Here is a 24878-nt window from a genome sequence, read left to right as displayed (position 1 = left end):
ATTTCCGTGAAATTTGGCACATTCCCACTAGGCCAAGGAGAAAATGCCACTTGAAATGTTTCAAATCAGCCTCATTGTGGTGCTATAACAGGCCCATTATTTTTTTCACCTACAGTATAACTGCACCGATCTGCGTGAAACTTTGCATGCACACTCCCTAGAGACCAAGAAAAACATCTGCCCTGCATTTTTCAAATTTTTCACACTTTTATAGCGCCACCAGGAGGCCACCTTGTTTTAAAATATTTTTTTTTATATTACTCCTTCAGATTCTGTCCAAAAATCACACAAATCGGTACACAGTATCTCTATCGTCATGTGATCAAGAAGGATCTGTCCGATATTTGATATTCCATCCTAATTGGCTAACATTGGCTAACACAAAAATGCCACCCTTTTCACATTGGCTTGTTATAGCGCCACCAGTAGGTTGATTTGTGCGAAACACATTTTTGGAACAAAATGCCTCAAATCATGAATGACTACCGTGAAAGGCCCAAGAAGAAATGGCACCCTTTTCACATTGGCCTATTATAGCACCACCAGGAGGCCCCAATAACCTACCTGACCGGGCGGAGATCTGTGCTCTGAGGAGCAATTTTTCTAGTCACACTGATCTTCCTTGCCTTGGTAACATCTTCAGAGGGACACTATCATCAACATTATAAACAAATGGAAAGAGTTTGTCATTGAAAGTGTGTGTGAAGGTGTACAGGTGTGTGTTAGTATCAGGATCACAGAAGGACAGCTTTCCTCTGTTCCAGTCCAGTTGGACTCTGATCCTCCAGGGATTCTGCTTCACTGAGAGAACTATATTATATAGGATATTCTCTGGTAAGGAGACTGCTGTGTATTCACCATCATGTGACATTAGTGTCCAGTATTGACCCCTACGTTCTCCCTTACCGTCTCCCTTCCTCTGAACAGAACCTGTCGCCACACCTACACACCAGTGTCTATTTTCTCCAACCTCAACATCCCAGCTGTGAGTCCCTGAGTTAAAGCCCTCAGAACCAAAGACACAGTACCAGTAGTCATTCCTCTCTGGGTTGTCAGGAAGCTTCTGTTCCTCTCCACATCTCACACTGGTCAAATCATCAGACAGGAACAGTCCGGTACGAGCAGTGTTGGGGTCCAGAATCACAGGAGCGTAAGAGACAATGTCCTTCATCTTGTCCCAGACTCTGAAGGTCAGGTTGCCCAGGTGTTTGACTTCATCTATCAGTGCTGCTGAGTCCATCTGTGGGTCCTGCAGTGTGAGCTGAACTCTTTCCACTTTGACCTTGTAGTTCTGCAGAGATGGGATGTGTTCAGCTCTCAGCTCCTCCTCTATGGTTCTGATTGTGTTTGAAAGAGTTAATATATCTCTGTTCAGACCCTCAATCTTCTCCTTCATCAACTGACTCTTCTGCTGCTCTTCTTCCTTCAGTGCAGTGATCCTAGCCTCCTCTTCCCGTTGTAGAAACTGATGAAGCTTCTTAAACTGTTCCTTCATCTGCCTCTCTGTGTTCTGGGTCTGGATCTTAATGTGTTCTGCTGCTTGGTCACAGTTTGTTTGAACTCTATTAAAGATCTTCAGTTTCCCCTGTAAGAGCTTCAAAGATTCAGGGATTTCTTCCTTGTGATCTACTTTCCTGTGTTTCTCCTCTAAAAAGGTCTCACATAGGTTTTTAAGCACCAGAACACAGGGCGGATCATCGATTAAAGCTAATTTACTACAAATTGGACACTTCTTTATTTCCTTCCTTTCCAGCCATTCCTGCTCCTTCCTTTCCAGCCATTCCTGCAGACAGCCTTTACAGAAGCTGTGGCTACATGACAGGAGAACAGGTTCCTTAAATATGTCATGGCACACAGGACAGGAGAAATCCTCTTCGGTAAAAGACAAATAATGAACCATTTAGTCTCTAGAATGAAGCTACAAGCCACTCAAGACAGGAAAGTCAGAAGTGGTAACACTGACTCGTACTGGATATTGCAGGAGAAGTCAGAGCGCGGTGGTAACAAAAAAGTTTATTTAACACTGCCTCCTCAAGAATATTCCCTTGAGGTCTTGCTAAATCCAAGTTGTAACTTTTTCACTTTCTGTGTTAATATGGAGGCGATACACTGATTTAAATTCAGTTGCGCTGGCATCTGCATGGCAACTCTGACATCATCAATATGATATCATATTGACATCCAAATATGTATCAGTGATTTGGTAAAGCGGCGGGATTGAGCATCTGACTTTATCAATTCAAAAAAATATAAATGTCATACTGTTCAGTTTAGTGCAGCGATTCCCAACCTCTGGGCCTGGACCCACTGGTGGGATAATGCAAGTGGACCTTCAAATAATTGGTCAAATACTAATAGCGGAGCAGATAAGTGATACGATCTTTCAATTTATGATAAAATCATGACAATTGGCATGAGCAGTCTCCATGGGTGACTTGACAAGAAAATTGTCTGAGGCATTTATAATTTAAAAATGGCGGCCATTTTTCAAGATGGCCGACACCTTAGTGGGCAGTTAAAGGACGACTTCACCGCTTTTCAACCTATCTTCATATAATTGGTCCTCACTAATACTCATGATAAATTGGTACAATTTTTTTCTACTTGGTCTGTGTCTCAGAGGAGGGCTGTGGACAGTTCAGAGTCCCGTCTACCAGTGACATCATCAATGGGGAATCCAAGCTAATAGAAACGGCAGGCTTTCTATTCCTGGAAAGTTGCAATGCAATAAAAGAAGCCATTGTTCTCGTGTTAATAAAAATCGAAATAAAAAATGTGAAATCTTGTTGGGAAAACAAATCATGCTTAACAATGACGTCACTGGTAGACAGGTTTCTGAACTGTCCACAGCCCTCCTATGAGACACAGACCAAGTAGAAAAAAATTGTACCATTTTATCATGAGTATTAGTGAGGACCAAATATATGAAGATAGGTTGAAAAGCGGTGAAGTCGTCCTTTAAGTGATATGATGGTTTATTTGGTGATACAAGCATGAAAATTGGCATGAGCAGTCTCTATGGGTCACTTGACAATAGGCCACCCACAGCTACTTGAAATTTCAAGATGGCGGCCATTTTTCAAGATGGCCAACACTTTAGTAAACTGCCAGAGGTATTTTCATATTTTTCTAGCCAGTGCCAGAGATTTTTCATTGAAAAAAAAAAAGTAGGCCTACTCAGGAGCCGAGATACAGAATTTTTAAATTTTAAGTTAACAAGGAAGTGGATAGGAGTCTAGATCTTCGAAAAATCATATCTCCTTGGTCTTTGGGTCAAATTGAAAAAAAATAAATAAATAGTTCACGTAGATCTACGTGATTGGCACGTGGCGGCTTTAAATAGGTTCGCGTAGATCTACGTGATTGGCAGTGAATCAGTTAAAGGTAGGGTAAGTGATATTTTTTATTTTATTGTTTTTTTTGGTTAAAAAGGTCAACGTACTATATTCTGATAGTAATCATTGCTACAGAGCGTTTGTTCGGTCACAGGGGTCTCTCCAGCTCTTTAGTAAACAGAATATAGTACATTTATAGGTAGGTGACACAATTTAAGCCAATCAGGAAAGAGCACTGAAAATGCATTTTCTGTTTAATAAAGAGCTGCAGATATAGACTCCTTTTACTGAACAAACACGCTATAGCAATGAGTACTAGCAGAATATAGAGCTATTTTACACTTATTTTAACCAAAGTAAATCACTTACTCTACCTTTAACCACTTCAGTCCTATTTAAACTTTGGCGATGCAACGTGTTGTGTGCTTCAGCTATTTTCAAAAGATCTTTATACATTTGAAACTTGTGAAAGGGGACATTCTGTATAATGAACTTTCTACTTTTGGTACTTTAAGAGCATTTTGACACCAATACTTTTGTACTTTCACTCAAGTAAATTTTGAATTCCGGACTTTTACAGTGTATTTATTTCTACATTGCAGTATTGATACTTTTACTTAAGTAAAGAATGTGAGTAGTATACTTTTACCACCACTGCCATACTTAATATTTTCTCTGGGACTAATTTAACTCTGACAAAAGGAACCAACTGAATGGACCCGTAAAGTACATTTGTTTCCATTTGTACACTCTCAGAGTTACAGACCCGTAAGTGACCATTTGTTTCCCAACTATCAATCATTTAGCCGTGGACCTACTGGAACGCCTTTAAGGACCCCTGGTGGGTCCTCGGACCACACCTTGAGAGCCTGTGATTTACAGGGTATTTTCTTTAAAATCTCTCAATATTGAACTGGTTACAAATTAGGCGAGGAAAAAAGAACGGAAGTGGTTCAACCCTAGTGGAAAAGGGGCCTCTGTGTCTCAGAGCAGGGCTGTGGACAGTTCAGAAACCTGCCTATAGTGAGATCATTGATGGGGAATCCAAGCTATTAGAAACTGCAGGCTTTCTATTTCTGGAAAGTTAGCATGCTATAATGGAAGCAATTGTTCTTGCATTAATACAAATCTAAATAAAAAAATTGAAAACAAATTTGGGGGGAAAAAAAGCCTGCCTAACGATGATTTCCCTTTTTTTCTTTTTTGATTTCTTTTTTGGCTTTTATGCCAACCGTCTGGGCCGTAAGCCGGGTTTCTGAAGTGTCCACAGCCCCTCCTATGAGACACGTGAGTAGAATAAATGGCACCATTTTATCATGAGCATTAGTGAGGACCAATTATATGAAGATAGGTTGAAAATGGCTGAAGTTGTCCATTAATTACGAGAAAACATAAAGTTGAAATATGGACATATGAGGTTTCTGCACGACAGCAACAATATTACCCGACTGATTGACATTGGCATTTAAATGCCATTTTTCAATTTTTGTTTATTTTTATTTTATTTTATTTTCAGTGTATTCATTCAGCTTTCTTTTGAGGTACAGTTTACTAAACCGAAACAAGATCCGTTCCGATTGCTGGTTTGGATTTTAAATTCTCCCTGGTGGTCAAAGAGTGGGCAGCCTACGAGGGCACGTCTCCTCACACCCTGGAGCTGGTGGAGGCCCTGGCCTTCAGGGAGTGGTGCTGCCCCAGCCTGAAGAGGCTGTGGCTGGGGAAGGCTGCCGAGGACAAGAACCTTCCTGCCTGCCTGGCCTCCATGTGCTCAGACACCCCGGCCATGCTCAAGCCTGCCAACGCCCCCATGCACCTCATGGTGCTCTGCTGTGTTCTGCGGTGAATCGGGAGGGTGGGTCATGGTTTGGTGATCCCGAAGACATAGATCAGTGATTCTCAAACGTTTTCATGTCAAGGAACCCCAGTTTACTATCAGGCCACGGACCACATACCTCTGAGATTGTACAAATGGAACCAAATGCACCATTTGGTTCCATTTGTACAATCTCAAGAGATACTAATCATTTAGCTGGGGACCCCAAATCCTGCCTGAAGAAGATTATATTCATCTGTAACCGAAACTGTGCTTCTTTTTGAATAACATTTTTGCCCCTGTACCGTGCAGGTTGTTATGTGCCGGCTTATTTTTAATGTTAAAGGTATAGGGTAATTCTGATAGTAATCATTGCTATAGAGTGTTTGTTCAGTAACAGGAGGCTTCCTATCTCTCCAGCTCTTTGATAAACAGAAAATACATTTTCAGGTAGGTGACACAATTTCAGCCAATCAGGAGAGAGTGCCCATGTATCACCTTAATTCTTATCGTGTTCAGGTTCCAATTTTGTCAGATCATTTATCTGTGTCATCACTTCTAATTTCACTTGTTTAATATGTATCCTCCTGACCGAGTTCTCTATCCTGATTGGGTAAAATTGGTATCCTGACCTGAAAATGCATTTTCTGTTTATAAAAGAGCTGGAGAGACATGGAGATTCCTGTTACTGAACAAACACTATATATCAATGAGTACTATCAGAATATAGAGCTATTCAACACTTATTTTAACCAAAGAAAATCACTTACCCTACCTTTAATACCCCAAATTATATCAATTCGGATTATGTATTTTTAAAAGGACATGATCATCAAAATGTATCATCACACTTTTTACCTTCTGTCTGTTTTGTTTAGTTTTTGCTTCAGGTTTATGTTACAATGACCAGGTCATGACACTGTAACTGTCAGAAAGCCTGTCAGTGACGCCTAGTGGCCTGACGTGGTACTTACTTACCTACAGACAGTCAGTCAGTCAGTCAGTACTGTAGTGTCACACACGGGACCAGTCAGACACTACAAACTATGTGTTTTTGTTCCCTTGTTACTTGATTTTCTTTATTCGTGCGTTCATGAAACAATGTGAGTACATTATTTTATGTCCTAGTGTTAATTTAGTAGTTCTGTAGCCCTGAAACATGACTGTCATGGCGCAACTGCATGGTTCCTAGTTTTTTTTATTTTCTCCATTTACAACCCGTACATCTACATAAACGTTTACATTTCAAATATAAAGTGCTTAACCCACGGCCATGGATGTAACAAGTTAAAACGCATGGGTCTAAGTACCCGTAGCTTCCGTATTGTTCAATAAAAAGCATTTTAATTCGATTGGCCATTTTGTCAAGATTTCCTTCATAATGCTTTCAACTGAGTGACCCTATCGGTTGGGAGGTGTATTGCACTCTGATACATTATAACTGTATGAGAAAATGGCCGCCAATCGGATTAAAATGCTTTTTATTGAACAATACGGAAGATACGGGTACTTAGACCCAGGCTTTTTAACTTGTTACATCCGTGGCCGTGGGTTAAGCATTTTATATTTGAAATCTGAACGTTTATGTAGATGTACTAGCTGTAGTATACAACCCTCGTAGACGTATTTATGATTCTGACGTTTTCAATCTACGAGAGTTGTAGGGTGCACTTCCCATAGTGACCTGGACTTTCTGCACTATGCCCCGTAGACACTCCAAACATTGTACAAAATGAAAATAAAGGTGCTTACCGCCGAGCCCCAAATGTTAACTGGGTCTACGGGGTAGTAGTGTAATGTAATAATCCATATCTTTCAATGAAGAAGTGTTTTAATGCGGTCTGTGGCCGAACGCCATTTCTTCACCCTCGTTTACTTCCTGTTTACATTTAGTGTAATTCCGGGTTCCACCGGATGCGCCCCGTCACTACCCGTCACTACCGCCCATTGGGAACTTCCGACAGATTCGGCCACATACGGCATTAAAACACTTCTTCATTGAAATATATGGATTATTACATTACACTACTACCCCGTAGACCCAGTTAACATTTGGGGCTCGGCGGTAAGCACCTTTATTTTCATTTTGTACAATGTTTGGAGTGTCTACGGGGCATAGTGCAGAAAGTCCAGGTCACTATGGGAAGTGCACCCTACAACTCTCGTAGATTGAAAACGTCAGAATCATAAATACGTCTACGAGGGTTGTATACTACAGCTATAGATGTACGGGGGTTTGTATGGAGAGAATTAAAAAACAGGAACAAGTTGACGCTTTTGACAGACGAGCGTCATGTGAACCATTGATTGATTGATTGATTGATGTACTTTTATTTAGTAAGACATGGGAATAACAGTACATGGAAGTACAAATTCACAATACAAGGTCTACTAAACTGGAAGACTTTAAGCACTGAGCTTGTTTAAGATGAGAACCCCATGCACACAAATCATGATGACATATAAGAGACAGACATACGCACTACTATACAGAATGTCATACAATCAGCTTACAGGTTACTGGTATGAAGAGTGAAAAAAATATATACTAAAACCATGTGGCTCGTAGTTCAGTTATATCTGTAACTCTGTATCTCTTGTGTTAATTTGTATTATTTATTGATTTATTGATTTACTAATATTGATTTATTATATATTCATTATTCATCTTATGACTTTTTTACTGTATGACTGGATTCTGAATTATTGCAATTATAACTACCCATTGTTATGATTATGTCTGAATGGGGTGCCCCATGGATGTACTTTGAAGGCAAGCTGCTACAGAGCAAACTCCACATTGACCTCTGTGACGGTCAGGTAGCCACAGCCACCACACTCCTATATTCCAGAGGTCGGGGGACCCCTAGAGGTCCTTTAGTGGGTTTCAGGGAGTCGCCAGCTAAATTTGTTCAACCACTTTAAGCCCTATACAGCTATTTGAAAATAGCTGATCTACAAGCTTACAGTGCGTCACAATGTGACGGTACGATGGTGTCTCGCTACTTGTGCACCAATGATAACATCTATTAGCTTGCGACGCATTGTGCACTTGTAGATCAGCTATTTTTGGCACGTAACACTGACGTACCATTAAAACACTGCCGCAAATGTCTCCCCACCTTCTCTCTCTGTTTCATTCTCTAGTATTTGTCTTCTCCTTTCGCATTGCGTTTGTCTGCCTGGTTAGTTTTGTCTTCTCCTTTCGCATTGCGTTTGTCTGCCTGGTTAGTTTTGTCTTCTCCTTTCCCATTGTGTTTGTCTGCCTGGTTAGTTTTACTGTTTTTATGAAGTTCAGAAGTTCAGTCACCCATACTGGAGCCGCTGCTCCTTGACTTGGAAAGGAGCTAGCTTAGGTGGTTCGGGCATGTAGTACGGATGCGTCCCGAGCGTCTCCCTAGGGAGGTCCTCGCTGCATGTTCCACTGGGAGGAGACCACGTGGCAGACCAAGGACCAGATGGGGGATTACATCTCCACACTGGCCTGGGAATGCCTCGGGATTCGGCGGGAGGAAGTGGCTAATGTTGCTCAGGAAAGGTAAGTCTGGAGCTCTCTGCTGAAACTGTTTCCCCTGCGACCGGATAAGCGGTTGAAGATGGATGGATGAATAAATATTTGTAGTCTCTCTCTTTATCGCTCTCTCTCACTCACTCACTCATTCACTCACTCACTCACTCACTCACTCACTCACTCACTCACTCACTCACTCACTCACTCACTCACTCACTCACTCACTCACTCAACACAAATACACACCCACTCAATGTTGTGCTAGTCCTGTACGTGGCCCTCTCACCTATGTCCCACTGCCAAGCCGACCGATATGTCTGACTGAGTCTTGTGTCGGAGGATTTATCATTGTACCCGTCTGTGTCCCTTTTGTGCCCATACTGTATATGGAGATGTCTGTGTCGTGTGTGTCTACCTGTGTCCATTATATGCCCATATATGGAGATCCCTGATGTCAATAGTATATGCCCATACGTTGTATATTACATGCCCATATATGGGCATATTGGTTTGGTCGGCGGTTCTAGACAACCGCATATCCGAATAACTCTGTGGCGGGCACCGCACTCTCAAGTCCTTGCCGATGTGCGTGCCGAGTTTGAAGTCGGTCCCATATATGCACGTGACCATATATGTGCATAGCGGTCGGATCTGTGGCTCTGGACAACCGGATCTCCATATATGCCTATCTATGGGCATATTGGGTTTGTTTATGGTTATATCTGAGTCATAGTGACATGCCTACGGTATGGGCGTATCAGGTTTGTTTATCGCTATGTCTGAGTCAGAGTGACGTGGCCGTGGTCAGGTTTGTTTATGGGTATGTCTGAGTCAGAGTAATCTGAGTTCCCAGAAGTTTTCGCCAGCTCTCGCATACAAACGGGAGGGGCGAGGAAACTTCTGGGCCAGAGCCCTGGTATTTGTGCACGGGATGTAACTTACGCTCAGAATCTGAGCGGACACGCCTCTTACCGGTCTGAGAGCTGTGCAACTCGTCTAAACAGTCCGACGAGAGGCAAACAGCAGTACACAACAATGGCGGCCGCAATTTCTCAAGGAGAAATTGCTTCCCGTCGCTCCTATTTACATGCAACACCCACTGCATGTGGATCCCGCCCCCTTTTCTTCATTGGCTGTTGATTTGAATCAGAACGCAGTGGCCGCGCCCCTGCTGTCCAGGCTCTGAGGCGAAGTCTCCCAGACTAAAATCAGAGTGACGTGGCCGTGGTCCTGCCTATAAATGGGTGTATGGGGTTTGTTTATGGTTATGTCTTAGTCAGAGTGACATCATAGGGCCGCCCGCCGGTCCTCCCTTAAAGAAGTTATTCACCCAAAAAATAACTTATTTTTTAATTGCACACCCCATAAATCCTTGAATTCATGGAGAGTCTTTTGTTTTTGTCCCATTCCTAAGCCGGTCAGATTACCTATTGTGCCCAAATTATTGGCTTAGGACAAATTACAAAAACAAAAACATCTCCATTAATTCAAGGCTTCATGGGGTGTGTAATTGATAGAAATTAAGTAATTCTTTGGGTGCACTACTCCTTTAAGCCAATTTTAATATAGCATAACCCAAAAATGCTATTTTTGCTTTTATTTTGTGAAACTTGTGACATGGTCTCCCTGTGATCTTTGTTGCCCCCCAGGGGGGTAAACACTGATTTAGTTTAAAGCTGGTATGGTGGATGGAGACCAACAAACGCTCCAACAAACACAAGTGGTCATGTTGGAGGTTGGCAAGCCGTCAGGGGAGGGTGATCTCTGTAGGGCTGACCCAAATACATCAAAGCTTAAGCTTTATTCGATGCCATGGGATTCAAAAAATGCAAATCCATAATTGAATATTTATTTATTATTTTTAGAAATATTTTATATTTTTAACCCCTCGTCTCATCTAACTGACCAGACGAGACCTGCCGCAACCTGATACATTTGTCTCCTCATTAGATAGATAGATAGATAGATAGATACTTTATTGATCCCCGAGGGGAAATTCAGATATCCCATAGCTCATACAGGCAAGGTTAGTTAAAAACACATCACAAAAAGGGGGGGGGGGCACAGGTTAAAACTGAGAGAAGACAAATATAAAAGATATATTATGAAAAAAGCATAAAAAAGCATTTAAAAGGTGTCACTGGGAATAAAAATCATCCTTTGTCATTGTCATTGCACATGGACCCATAAATAACTAAAAACTAAGACCATTAGTCCATTAGTCCAGTTCATAGGCCTAGCGGCTGGTCATGGAGTTGAAGAGCCTGATGTTGGAACAAAAGTGTTCTTAAAACGATCGTTCTTGCAGGGCAATGAACGGAACAGGTCCTTACGACCGCTTTTTTGACCTGCCAGGATGTTGTGGAGAGGATGACCCACATTGTCCATTATTGCCCTCCTCTTCTTGTGTATACATCTCTCCACAACAGCCTCCAGTGAGTCCGGCCTCTCACCCAGTACTGAGCCCGCCTTCTTCACCAGTTTGTTCAGCCGCTTAGCATCCTTGTCCATCACACTGCCTCCCCAGCAGACTGCAGCATAGAACAGGACACTTGCCACTGCTGACTGGTAGAACATATGCAGCATTCTGCTGCACACGTCAAAAGACCTAAGCCTCCTCAAGAAAAAGAGCCTGCTCTGTGTCTTTTTATAGACAACATCGGTGTTCAGAGCCCAGTCCAGGTTCTCATCCAGGTGAACTCCCAGATACTTGTAGGACTGTACCTGCTCAATAGCTGTCCCTTGGACGTTGACAGGCTGAAGAAGAGCGGGCTTGTTCCTCCGGTAATCCACCACCATCTCCTTAGTCTTGGTGGTGTTTAGTAGGAGGCAGTTCCTTTCACTCCATTCCCCGAAGGCCTTTGTCAGGTCCCTGTATTCCTCCTCCTGCCCATCCTTGACACACGCCACAATGGCTGTATCATCAGAATATTTCTGAATGAAACAGGACTCAGAGTTGTAGGCTACTTAAAGTCCGACGTGTACGGTGTGAACAGGAAGGGAGCCAACACAGTCCCCTGTGGAGCCCCCGTGTTGCTCAACAGCGTCCCAGAGACACAGTTCCCCAGCCTGACATACTGTGGTCGTCCTGTCAGGTAGTCTGTTATCCAGTTCACAAAGGAGGGGTCCACCCCCATCCCACCGAGTATGGAGGTATTAGCCCCTCCTCTCATCGTTTTGACGAGTCTAGGCATTCAATTGATTGATTGATTGATGTTTTCATTGGCACAAATACATATACATGAACATATATTTGTACATGATTTGTCAGAAGGATAAAACGCAAAAAGCTCAAGATGCTAGAGCTTGAGTGTAAATGTGTGGAAAGGGAGACAACAAACATAAAACTTATGGACTGTAACTTTAAAATGTTGCTGTTGTATTGTGGGAAGAAGGTTTATGTAAGGTTGTCTTAACCACCTAAAACTCTATATACTTTGTTGATTGGGGCTCCCCTCCCTTTTTCCCTCTACACCAATTCTCTATGCCAAAAAGTAGATTTACTTGCTCTCTCTCTCTCTCTCTCTCTCTCTCTCTCTCTAGTCTCTCTAGTCTCTCTCGACATAGAGTTGGTTGTCAAGGTAGAGAAGATGCGACAGAGTGTCCTGGAGGGTGCTCCGCCCCCGTTGATGTCACATCGGGGGCGGGGCAGGGTCATGCCAGGTAAGCACTGTCACAAAAAAAATTAACCAACATGAGAAATGCCAACAAAGTGAATCTTTAAAGGTTGTGCTAGTGATATGGTTTTGTTAAAAATATAACTGTTAAATAGCTCTATATTCTGAATCATTGCTGTTAAGTGTTTGTTCAGTAACGGGTTTCCCCGTCTCTCCAGCTCTTTAGTAAACAGAATATACATTTTCAGGTCGGGATATCAATTTCATCCAATCAGGAGAGATAATTCATACAGGATGCATGAATCAGCCAAAAGTGTAACTATAGAACACTATATAACTGATGCTGATAAATGGGTTCTCTCTCCTTATTGATCTTTTTTATTTTTTTTATATATATTTTTTATTTTTACTTTTTCTGCCTTTATTTGATAGTGTACAGTAGACTGACAGGAAATGGGGAGTGTCATTTTTTTTCACACCCTAGAGATGGTTGTTTGTGAAAATCACAGTGGATCAGCAGTTTCTGAAATACTCAGACAAGCCCGTTTGGTACCAACAACCATGCCACGTTCAAAGTCACTTAAAGGTAGGGTAAGTGATTTGCGTTGGTTAAAATAATTGTTAAATAGCTCTATATTCTGATAGTACTCATTGCTATAGAGTGTTTGTTCAGTATTAGGAGTCTCCTTGTCTCTCCAGCTCTTTATTAAACAGAAAATGCATTTTCGTTTCAGTTTCAGTTTCATTTCCAATTTTATCCAACCAGGACAGAGAACTCAATCAGGATATACAGTAGATTAAACAAGTGAAATTGGAAGTGATGACACTAAGAAATGAGCAGACAAAATTGGAACTGGAACACTATACAAATTAAGCTTAACAATTGGTACTTTCTCCTGATTGGTTGAGATTTTGACACCTACCGAAAAATGTATTTTCTGTTTATTAAAGAGCTGGAGAGACAGGGAGACATCTGTTACTGAAAAAACACTCTATAGCAATGATTACTATCAGAATATAGTATTTTAACCTTTTAACAAAATGCTTTTTGTTTTAACCAAAAAATATCACTTACCCTACCTTTAAATCACCTTTTCTCCCCATTCTGATAGTCGACTAATTTGATTAGTCTAATTTACCCATGGATTAAAGTTCTCAGCCGCCAGTTTTGCCACGAATGATTTCAGTCATTTGGATTCCAGGATGTCTTTTTGGAAGCATGTTGCACAGCGAAAATAGCCGAGCCATTAATAATAGCACTTTGAGATTTCTTGTAAATGTAAAGTGCGTTATAAATAAAATCCATTATTATTATTATTATTATTATTATTATTATCTACAAGCTTGCGCTATATTCGGTTATTATTTCAAGATTAGAGCATTTGAAGTATAGTCAAACTAGCAATTGTTACACCTTCCATAAAATCTTAATAGTCTAAAATTTAGAAGCAAAGGTTACTAGCCTGCTAAGCCAATCAGCATCTGTCAATCACGGGGCCAGACCGTCTGCAGAAGAAGACACATGATAATGTCAATTCATGCAACCGGGATGGTTTACCAGGCTCAAAGGTTACAGCCTCAATCTGTGATTTCTTCACCTCGATGGCAGTATGTAGAACAGCAGGAACAATGTTACTAAAACATCATCATTTTACATATTGTGTTCGTTGTTTAGGAATCAGCGCTGTGGGGGGCTCCTTGCACACAGTTTCACATATGGCACATTAGGACCTGGTCACTCAACATTTTCAGTCGTGAGATTTATTTAGGCTTTAACACCCATTAAAACTGGTCAAAACTGTCATTTTAGTTTTTTGCGTTGGCCATTTTAAAATAGCAGATCTACAAGCTCACAGCACGTCACTTCATGTCACGCTGCGAGCTTGTACATCTGTTATTTTTGGCCATTTTTGAAAAATCTTGAAAGCAATAGTTTTGAATTACGAAAAACAACTTTTAAGTACACATTTGATACTCCAGTACTTTATCTTTCAAGTACAAATTTGACACCACTTTTTCAACTTGTAATATTGTCCATTGGTGTAAAGTAACTAAGTACATGTACTCAAGTACTGTACTTATATACAATTTTTACTTTCTTCTGTGTTTACAATGTTCAATACTTTTACTTCTACCCCACTACATCTCAGGAGGAAAATATTGTTATTTTATCCACTACAATGATATGAAAACTTTAGTTACTAGATACTTTGTAGATTTTGATTATTAGTACAAAACACACTAACCACTTCAGCCCTAAATACAGCCATTTGAAAATTGTAGATCTACAAGCTCACAATGCGCATTGTGAGCTTGTAAATCGGCTATGTTCAAAAGAGTCTTCCATCACTGTGCTCTGTACGGTTTCGAGGGTCGAAAACAGCTGATTTAATAAGCCGGACCCCAGTTTGAGAACCACTGCTATATAAACAAAGAACCTCTGTCATACAAAGAGCTGTTCAACCACTGTACTGTTCTTTATAGGTTCTGTATTCTAGTTCATTGTTCTATAAACTGAAGCACCATTTGAATCTCTCTCCCTCCCTTTTTCTCTTATCTATCTCTCCCCTTCTTTTTCTCTTCTCCCTCAACACACACACACACGCACACGCACACACACACACACACACACACACACACACACACACACACACACACACACACACACACACACACACACACACACGCACACGCACACTACTGGTATATCAATTCAATATTAGGATGATATGTGGGGGAAAAAGGGTATTACCTCTGCCATTATTTGTTGCTCTGAAAATCATCGCAGTCGCAGAAACGCTTGCGTTCCTTCAAAGTGGAATAGCAGAATGACACTTGGCCCTGGATGGGCAGACAAAGGTGTGTTATGGCCTAATCTCGTGGGAATGCATGGGAGGTTGGTAGTCCACCTTACATGGGCGTTGCTTCTGCCAGTGTCCTTCCATTTTTTCATTTCTTTCCTCCCCTGACCAAACCCACACAAGATACATTGTTACATTAATAGTTTCCATGGCACTTGATGTCACATGGGCAGAACCACAGCTAAAACATTTCTACGGAGGTCTCTATCTACGGGTCAGAGACAAGGTCAGAGGGAGAACGATGAGTCTGAAGTCTGTCACCAGGAACTGATGGCATTGTGACGAGCAAACCTTGGCTGTGTGAGCCAAGCCAAGGCCTTCGCCTTGGCTTGGCTCACACAGCCAAGGTTTGCTCGTATAGGAGGGGAAATAGACACACCACCTGTAAAATTATGTTTGTGGTCACTAAAACAGCTTTTACAATACTCATTTGATGTAATAACATAAATTGTTTAGTGTGTGGGGAGATTTTGCTCACATTTAGTTTGGATGCAGGGAGTTCTGTTGCACTTGAGTTAAGTGGTGTTGTCGAGAGACTCACGAGCACGTTGGGTGATGCTTGGCATAACATTTATGACTACAGACGGAGCTGCACGGTCCACGGCCTCTGAAGGGTGCACACTTCGGGGTGGTGTACGTGGTGGCTTCTGTCATGCTATTTTGATTTGATTAACCGAAAGCGAAACTATGTGTTTGTGTGTGCTGCTCCGAATATCTCCCTGTTATGTAAATGGTCAGTGCGGTTGGTGTACATTATGAGAACATGCTGGGTTTTGGGTGCAGAGTAGAGGGTTGGAAGAACTGGGTACTCCAAGGTTCTCAGTCATTGGAGGATGCAGCGCTAGAAGTGAGATTGGCAAGAAAGACTTAAGTGGTCAAGTGATTAAATACATTGCTGACATTTGCTTTGCAGTTTGTTGCCAGTTGCGGTGGACTGGCTGAAAACTACACTACCTTCAAAAGAGGTCATACTTTACATCAGCAACCATGCGGTGTAAAATGTATCCAAATATCTGGCTCATCATTGACCTAACGTTTATTTCAATTACCATGTGACCACTGATTGACCAAGGTGTGATTAAGGTTGTTTATGCTGTCGTTAACCTTCCATTTCTCTAAAACAGGTCGACTGCTTGCAGGAGAGACGTATACAATTTTGCTGTCGTTAACCTTCCATTTCTCTAAAACAGGTCGACTGCTTGCAGGAGAGACGTATACAATTTTGCTGTCGTTAACCTTCCATTTCTCTGAAACAGGTCATGGGTTGCAGAAGAGAATTGTACAATTTTGTACAGCCCGAGAATAATGTCAATTGACCTGTGCATAAAGCACAGGAAAGTTGTTTTGTTGTGTTTCCAATTACATGTTGTGCACGGTATGTGTTGTTGTGTATGTCAAAAAAGGTGAATGAAATGTAACCAACTTATTAACTTTAAGTGCAACCCAATATCAATTTGATTGAATAATTATAGATAAGTCGTTGAACCATTTTACATTTAGTCACGGTAAAGGAGGGTGGCACCCTGGCCTCTGCACATTCCTATGCTGTGTGCCCTGCCGGGTGTCAGGTCAAGGAGGGAAATAGTATGATAGCATATGTATAGTATAATAGCATATTGATATTGAGATACATAGTATAATGTTAAGTGACTAAAGTTCATACTTGTAGAAACTTTCATGTCGAAGTGTTGTAATGTTGCCGTTAATTTTTGTTAAATGAATGTGCTTAGACTTATGGCAGAGTGACCATTACAGAGACACTTCAGTGATAAATACAGTCCATTGCATACAGAGATCAAAGACTCACCATCAAACCCCCACCCAATTTTTTTTAGATAAAGGAGGGACACTACACATTTAATCTGATTAGTACCAATATCACTCTCAGCCAGACAGGAACATACCATGCATCACAGTGATGAGGTTAGGGGGTAGGCTCCCCAATCCCTTGTCACTAACAGGCGGCAGCGGGGTCGCAAGGCTCCCAGAGCACGTTAAAGACGCATGTATAGTGCTGGGGAGATACTGAAGGGCCCCCGTGTTCTGTCAAGGATGAATCAACATCCTAGCTGTGTCTCCGTCTAGTCGGTGTGCCGACTGCCGCTCTCTCCTAGGGTTGGCAGCACATGGTGCGTGGATGACAGTCCACACCTAACCGGACGGGAGCGCGTGACTCACCGGTTACAGGCAAGGCGGGTGAAAACGGTTAATATTCTGGTTCCCGTAGCCAAGCGGGGCCAGGACAAGACCGTCGGTTTCCTGCCTGGGGCGCCAACCACGCCTACGGGTAAGGGATCGCTATCGACTAGGTCACCCGCCGGTCGGATCGCGTAAAGCATTAATTCCATGGCGTGCTCCCTGACAGGAGGCGGGTGTGGTCGCTGCTTCCGGCTCGATGTACAGTCAGGCCATCACAAGCTGAAAGCGACCGCCGGAGTGCTACAGTTACTAAGCGAGTGATGCTCCTGTGATCGGTGGGCTTTGAAAAGAAGACGCCGGGAAGCAGGAGGCTTGAACTCTCTATCCAGGGTTTCCTGGGTGTAGACCTCAAGTGGAAAGGGGTCTAGCCTGGGACTGCGCCCCGGTGGGGAGGTTCGAAAGACTTAAGTGTAATCAGATGGAGTACATCTATGCTGCCCAAGGCCACTGAACGACCCCAGAATACATAATAATTTTGATTTTGATTTTGATAGTAATGTTGGGGGACGTAATCTGATCGTAGCGATCTCCCTGGCAGCTTTAGGCACATTAAATATAGGCTGTCTTGCCCTTCGCAAATGGCAAGTGATAAGAGAGCAGTGACAGAGTGATCCCAATACACACCACAGAAACATTATATTGCCACCTGGGCCCCCATGCTGAACTTGACGAAGAACACCCCTGCACGATATCTACGACCTCAAGGAGGGTACGGATCTGACTGGCGCTTGGGGGTTGGGGCCCCTGTGTATAATACGGGGGGCTCCGGTCTCAGGCCCCAGGAGGGTACGGACCCGGGGGGCTCGGGAGTGGGACCTCCGCCTCTTAGCTCATTCAGTGCCAAGTACATTCGTTAATGGCACTGGATGGGTTGGGGGGGGGGGCCTAGTCTTGGGCTCTGTCGGAACCTCCTCCTCCGGGCTCGGAAAAGTGACCACCTCAACCAGAGGAATTGGAGAAGAAACCAAAAATGCACACAGAGATAACAAGAGAATTTTAAAAAAATATATAGATATATATATTACACATGTTAGAATAGTTGCTTGTAAAGGAAAACTCAGTGGGAATGCCCCACTGAGGGACCCTAAGTTTAGCAATGCGATATGGAATCAAATGATGTAATTGTCCCCAATAAGAGCTCATGTCCAGATGGTAGGTTTGGGACTGCCCCAGCCTAGTTCAGAGTTTCCCCTTCAAAGAAAAGGGTTTTCCTCGGCTCACATGACTCAAAAAGAAAAAAATGGGACCTGAATTTTTTTTAAACATGCAATATGTTATGCTAGATGATAATTGCTATAAAGTACTGTTTAGATTTTAATCTTGTGTTGTTGTGGGTACTAAATTCGTACCCAAGGAGGGGTTGATGGTCCATTGTGGAACCTTGGGCCGTCAACCTATACTTTATAGAGTGTGGAGCACAGTAGCTGTGCTCCAGTAAGAAGGAAGGCCTTGATAGCCACAGCGTTGATATACTGAATGTAATAGATAAGAACGTGAGAATTCTCCAGGCGCTCAACCGAACGCTTGTTTGCATGCAGACTTTGATGTGGAGCGAATTGCCTTCGTGATATATCAGGTCGTATTGTTTTAATATCATTAATTTGCTGTTCTTTTATTCACATAGTATAGAGGGAATCTCCCTTGTTTGTCAATAAAGATGCCTTGCGCATGTAAACGGTAATTTCTGTGTATGTCGTCTATAAACTGGATTTTAGGGTTTTATTGAACCAAGAGTGACAGGTGTTACGGCACATCAAAAGCCCTTACGGCATAGCTCTCTCATGTCATGCACTGTAGTAATGAACCTTTAGATCTCCCAGCATGCTTCACTCTCTGCTGACTTGCCTCTGATCCTTCTGTAAGGGCTCCCCTGAGAGAGTCTGCATGTGTTTCCCTGCTGTGACACACATTCTGCGAGTAGAGTTTGTTGCTGTCACGCAGAAACCTTGTATGTCCAAAAGTGTTGCTTTTCAGGGGATGGAAAACAGAACCTGTGTTCCCATGTGTAACAGAGAGGTCCTCTGTTACAAATTTTGCACATGTATTATAACCCCAAGTTGATTTAATTGCACTTTGCACAGGATATTAGCACATTTACACAGAGTATTTTGCACAGTCATTATTTTATTGTTTACTACTTTGACTTATTTATTGTATCTTGTTTACTTGATACACTTATTTGTTTTAGCTCTTGCTCATTTGATTTTCCTATTTGTCTCATCTGTTTAAGAAAGTAGGTGATATATTGCACTTTTACCTTGCGCTAGGTATACTCTTAGTTGCTTGTTTTAGAAGAGAATGCACTTAACACTTCTTGTGATTAGTAGTTTTCTTGCCTACCTATGTTGAATGCACTTATTGTAAGTCGCTTTGGATAAAAGCGTCTGCTAAATGACTCTAATGTCTGCTAAATTACTGTAATGTAATGTTTCCTGTTTGGCTGAGATGCATGCCACTCAGGCAACGAGTTCCACCTGGGGAGACAAAGAAGTGTTTGGCAATCATGATGGGCAGGTGCAATGTGGGTAATAGGTGCAATAGAGACTAGGTGCAATATGGTTGAGAAGTGCAATTTAAGTTTTATTGTTAAGGTTTGAGGTCTGATTGAATGCCTAACAATTGCCTGTGTGTTTCAGTAAGATTGGGCTGGATCATATCAGGATAGCTGGGGGGGGGGTGTTATGATGTGCTGGTGTGATTGGTAAATGATGTTGTTGTGTGAAGGAATTGTATAACTTGTGTAGATCATGGAGACTCGTAATACTTGTGTTTTAAGGCTATTTATATTCATGTATTTATTGTATGTTTAGTTAGGTATTTATTATATGTTTTAGAACACCCCTGTCAATGGTGCAGTCTAATGGTATAGTCCAGGCTCATTAGCTCCAGCTGGTTATAAAAAGCTGAGAGTTGAAGTGAGAGGGTTGAAAGTGAGAAGCTGGACACCACTATGTTTGGGTGCTTCAGCTCATGTCCTTTTTTTTTTTTTTTTTTTTTTTTTATCCCACGATTTTGTAACCCTATTTTTTACACCCAGTGCCAATTGTCTATGTAATCCTGGGCACTACCTTCCCTCTGCCAACCTAGGGAGGCCAGTATGGAGTTACATTTGTGTCTTTATTAACCAAACAAAAGAAAAACATTTGAGAGAGAAAAAATATAAACAGAGCAAAGAATAGTTTTGAATGAAAACAAATTAAAACAGCAAGCAAAAAATTATAATTTGTAAGCAAAGGAAATTATATAAACAGAACAAAAAATATTTTTAATTAAAACAAATTAAAATGCAATCAAAAAAATATATTTGCAAGCAAAAAATATATAAGATTTGAAAGAAAAGAAAAAATAAGGAAAAACTGTTTAAACTACATAAACAAAATACTTAGTAAAATGAGTCACTCCTGTCAGTCAGTCAGTCAGCCAGTCAGTGTCAGTCTTTTTGTCAGCATCAACAGCTCTACATCATGTCCTGTGGCGCCCCCCAGAGCATCAGGAGTGTTATTGAATTATATAATTGAATGAATTCATTAAAACTCACAACTCTTATCTGAGTAGAAAATAATAAAATAGTTCTTATCTAAGTAGAAAACAGGCAGTATTGTTTTCCAAGAAATTCAATTTCACACAAGAAATGAAAAGTTGAAAACAGTATAATCCGCTGTTATAATCTAACTCAACTAAAGTTCAAGACAATGATAGAAAAACTCATTTAGAAAACTGCAGAACAGGACACAAGTGCAGAGCCAAAGGTCAAGTTTACTAAGTATTGAGGGTTTAAGGTAAAATGTTTGAAAATACACATTCAGATTAATCCAATGTATTCAATTTTTATCAAAACAAAACATAGATTTACACAATGCTGATGATTGTGCTGTCACACAAGTCTATGAAGCTATCTATGAAATCTATGAATAAAGTTTAATCTGCAACACAATGTTATACAATATGTAGTGGGGGTCCCTACTTTATCTCTCTGTCAGTTAACCAAAACAAACACTCTATAGCAGGGGTCTAAAATGTTATTCATTGGCCTGAACAACATTGTAGAGAGTGTTTGGTCAGTAACATCTCTCCATCTCTTTAGAAAACAGAAAACACATTTTCATGTGGGTCACCAGTTTCAGCCAATCAGTATCTTTTTGTGCCAATTTCACTTTGTATCCTGTACGAGTTCTCTCTCCTGACCCTCTCACATACAGCACTCTAAACTCCGCCCCCTCATTCTCTGGGCCCCTCCCACCCCTCCCTAGGGGAAACCACCACCTTATAAGGAAGTGGCTGCATCACCAACCCCAGACGACCCTGCAGGTCAGGGGGCGGAGCTCCCTGTGGCAGCCGGAAGCTCATTCGCTGCAGCATGGAGGACAGGAAGAGGAAGAGCTCCATCCTGGCCAGTGATTCGCCGACGCAGACGCGAGGCCCCGCTCCAAAGGGCAGGAAACAGGAAGGGGTGAAGCGCCGCCCCTGGTCGTCAAGGAAACGCTCTGTAGGGGGATGGGGAAAGGTTAAGGTGTGTGTGTGTGTGTGTGTGTGTGTGTGTGTGTTGTGTGTGTAAGTGTGTGTGTGTGTGTGTGTGTGTGCACGTGCGTGCGCATATGCTCGTTATCGGCTTAAATTAAACCCCAAATTATTTTGTCCTTCTCTAAAATTATTTGTGCTTGTAACTTTACACTGTAGTTTGTTTGTCCTACTTTGCAGTACAAACAAATAGTTGAAATGCCTAGCCTGATTATCAGACTGAAGCTACGTGGAGCTTCAGTCTGAAATTGGCTGCACTGTAGTCGATTACTTGGGGGAGGGGATTAGCATTTCCCTAAACCAATCACAAGAGATCCAAGGATCCGCCTACATGTGACGTCGCAGGCTAGTGTCGCACAGCTTGAGAACGCCCCGTGACGCTGATTGGCTTATTGTTAGACCACCCCCACCTCCGACTCTGATTTGACAGGTATTTCTTATACCGTGAAAAGCCATAGGCTCACATTATGACACCAGACCAAGAGGAGCCCCACTCAGAGAGTGGGCGGGGTCTATGTCTGGAACCAGGCTATGAATACCACATTTCTTCAATTCGATACGATACCTATATTTTTGGGGGCGATTTTCCGATATCGATACCGATACCGGAACCGGAAACAGAACCAAACGGAAATGGCCATACACCGGAAACGGAAGTACCAGAAACGGAACCGGAAACGGGCGTAAACCGGAAACGGAATTACCCGAAGCGGAACGTAAATTGCCGTAAACCGGAAACGGAAGTAAATTAAAAATATCAATATTCTTTTTTAGATATCGATACCAAACGATATTCAGACAATCGATCGATATATCGATACAAGTATCGATATGCACATCACTACTCTCAACCGGAAGATGTGTGTGTGTGTGTGTGTGTGTGTGTGTGTGTGTGTGTGTGTGTGTGTGTGTGTGTGTGTGTGTGTGTGTGTGTGTGTGTGTGTGTGTGTGTGTGTGTGTGTGTGTGTGTGTGTGTGTGTGTGTGTGTGTGTGTGTGTGTGTGTGTGTGTGTGTGTGTGTGTGTGTGTGCGTGTGTGTGTGTTTACCAGGTTTAAAGAGGTCAGGTTTGTCCCAGAGCTGCGGGTCATGGTGGATGGACCACATGTTGACCAACACCCAGGTACCACAAGGGATAGAGTGACCTCCAATACTGATTAGAGAGAGAGAGAGAGAGAGAGAGGTTACTAAGCTAGTTTCTTTACATAATATTTTTGATGGAAACATAACATTGCTATGTGACATTTTACACATTTCTCTATTATTTTTTCATCGACTTAGTTCACACTTGCTTTGGCAATGTAAATATATATTTTCAAAGCCAATATAGCTACTTTGAACTGAATAGAACAGAGAGAGAGAAGAGAGAGAGAGAGAGAGAGAGAGAGAGAGAGAGAGAGAGAGAGAGAGAGAGAGAGAGAGAGAGAGAGAGAGAGAGAGAGAGAGAGAGAGAGAGAGAGAGAGAGAGAGAGAGAGAAGAGAGAGAGAGGAGAGAGAGAGAGAGAGAGAGAGAGAGAGAGAGAGAGAGAGAGAGAGAGAGAGAGAGAGAGAGATGAGAGGGAGAGAGAGAGCAGACAGACAGACAGGACAGACAGACAGACAGACAGACAGACAGACAGACAGACAGACAGGACATGACAGACAGACAGACAGACAGACAGACAGACAGACAGACAGACAGACAGGACAGACAGACAGACAGACAGACAGACAGACAGACAGACAGACAGACAGACAGACAGACAGACAGACAGACAGACAGACAGACAGACAGACAGACAGTGCGTGCGTGCGTGCGTGTGTGTGTGCATGTACCTGCTGTCCGTCAGGGCAGTGTGGGGTATGAGCACAGGGCTGACAGGTCGTATTTCTCATGCCTTCGTTCAGAACACACTCCAGGTAGGGCAGACGTGCGCGGTCCGACACGTGCACGCTCCTGCCCCCACACACACACTCATCCAGCTCCTTCTGCACGCGCTCCTGCACCTGCACCAGGAACAATAACCATATATGACATTATTACTATTCATCAAGGGGCGGCCATAGCTGAGTGGTTAGTGAGCCCGTCTAGGGAACCAGAGGCCCTGGTTGCCCAGGTTCGATTCCAGGCTATCCCAGCATATGTGCCGATGATATGAAATTTGTCCCTGAGCAAGACTCTTAACCCCAATTGCTCACAGGTTCTCATTGGAAACAAGGACCGCAAGGACTTTCATGAACGACCTGTTAAAGGAATTATCCTTATCCTTATCATGGTAAGTACAAACTGCGATCCTTTGATTTTTTTTTAACTGAATATAAAAAAAATACAGCACTTTCAAGAGGCAAACCCGGGGAGATGGATACTCAGTGGTGGAAGAAGTACGTAAGCACCATAAGAAGCACCATAGATCAGGGTCTTCAACGTTTTCAGGCCAAGGACCCCCCTAGCTGAGCGAGAGATGAAGCAAAGGACCCCCTATTCTATATTGTATAAAATTGTGTTTCAGATTAAACTTTTTTTGTTTACCTTTGTCTGCTCTTTTTTCCCCCTCTACACTACAGCCTCTTTGCCGAAAATAGCAGATCTACAAGCTCTCAACGCCTCGCGCTGCGAGGCGTTGAGAGCTTGTAGATTGGCTATTTATTGGTCTAATGTTCCCCTCAGAAAAGGAATTCTAGGGTTCAAGTGGTTAATGTAAAAAAATACATCCTATCACACAAAGATTTGGTCCTATCACACAAAGGGGGGTCCAGGACCCCCTGTTGAAGACCCCTGCCATAGATGACAGGGAAGCGCCATAGGAAGCACCACAGAAGACAGGGAAACACCATAATAAGCACCATAGAATATCCCACATGTTCTTCTAATGGGTTTGATTGTTGTCTGTCAGTGTTTATGTCCTAAAATTGTGCTGTGAGTGATCCAAACGACTTCTCTGTTGTCCCACATACGTGTACCGTTTGTTTTAATATCATGTAGGCAGGATTACTGAGCACAATATATATATAGAGAGATAATTATATTATTAATACACGAAAACAAAT

At 42.3% G+C, this 24878-nt stretch overlaps 1 protein-coding gene and 1 pseudogene across 2 annotated transcripts in view; both read right to left on the bottom strand.

Annotated features, from left to right (window-relative positions):
• Positions 1-607: 607 nt before the first annotated feature.
• Positions 608-1900, bottom strand: LOC308081979 (E3 ubiquitin-protein ligase TRIM39-like; the record flags this gene model as incomplete). Its single annotated transcript, XM_080423590.1, has 1 exon — positions 608-1900. The coding sequence occupies one exon, from the start codon at positions 1898-1900 to the stop codon at positions 608-610; it is 1293 nt and encodes a 430-aa protein (XP_080279716.1).
• Positions 1901-21554: 19654 nt separating this feature from the next.
• Positions 21555-24878, bottom strand: part of LOC308081978 (steroid 17-alpha-hydroxylase/17,20 lyase-like) — a 31152-nt pseudogene continuing 27828 nt past the window's right edge. Inside the window, exons 10-12 of the transcript in view lie at positions 23667-23837; positions 22901-23004; positions 21555-21820 (exon numbers count right to left, since the gene is read on the bottom strand). The product of the transcript in view is annotated as a steroid 17-alpha-hydroxylase/17,20 lyase-like (transcript). The remainder of the gene's footprint in view (positions 21821-22900; positions 23005-23666; positions 23838-24878) is intronic.

Source organism: Gymnoscopelus braueri, assembly GCF_963280865.1.
Source record: "Gymnoscopelus braueri genome assembly, chromosome: 3".
Taxonomy (NCBI): Eukaryota; Metazoa; Chordata; class Actinopteri; order Myctophiformes; family Myctophidae; genus Gymnoscopelus; species Gymnoscopelus braueri.
The sequence above is the reverse complement of the archived record's forward strand: the minus strand, read 5'-3'. Positions and strand labels throughout refer to the sequence as shown.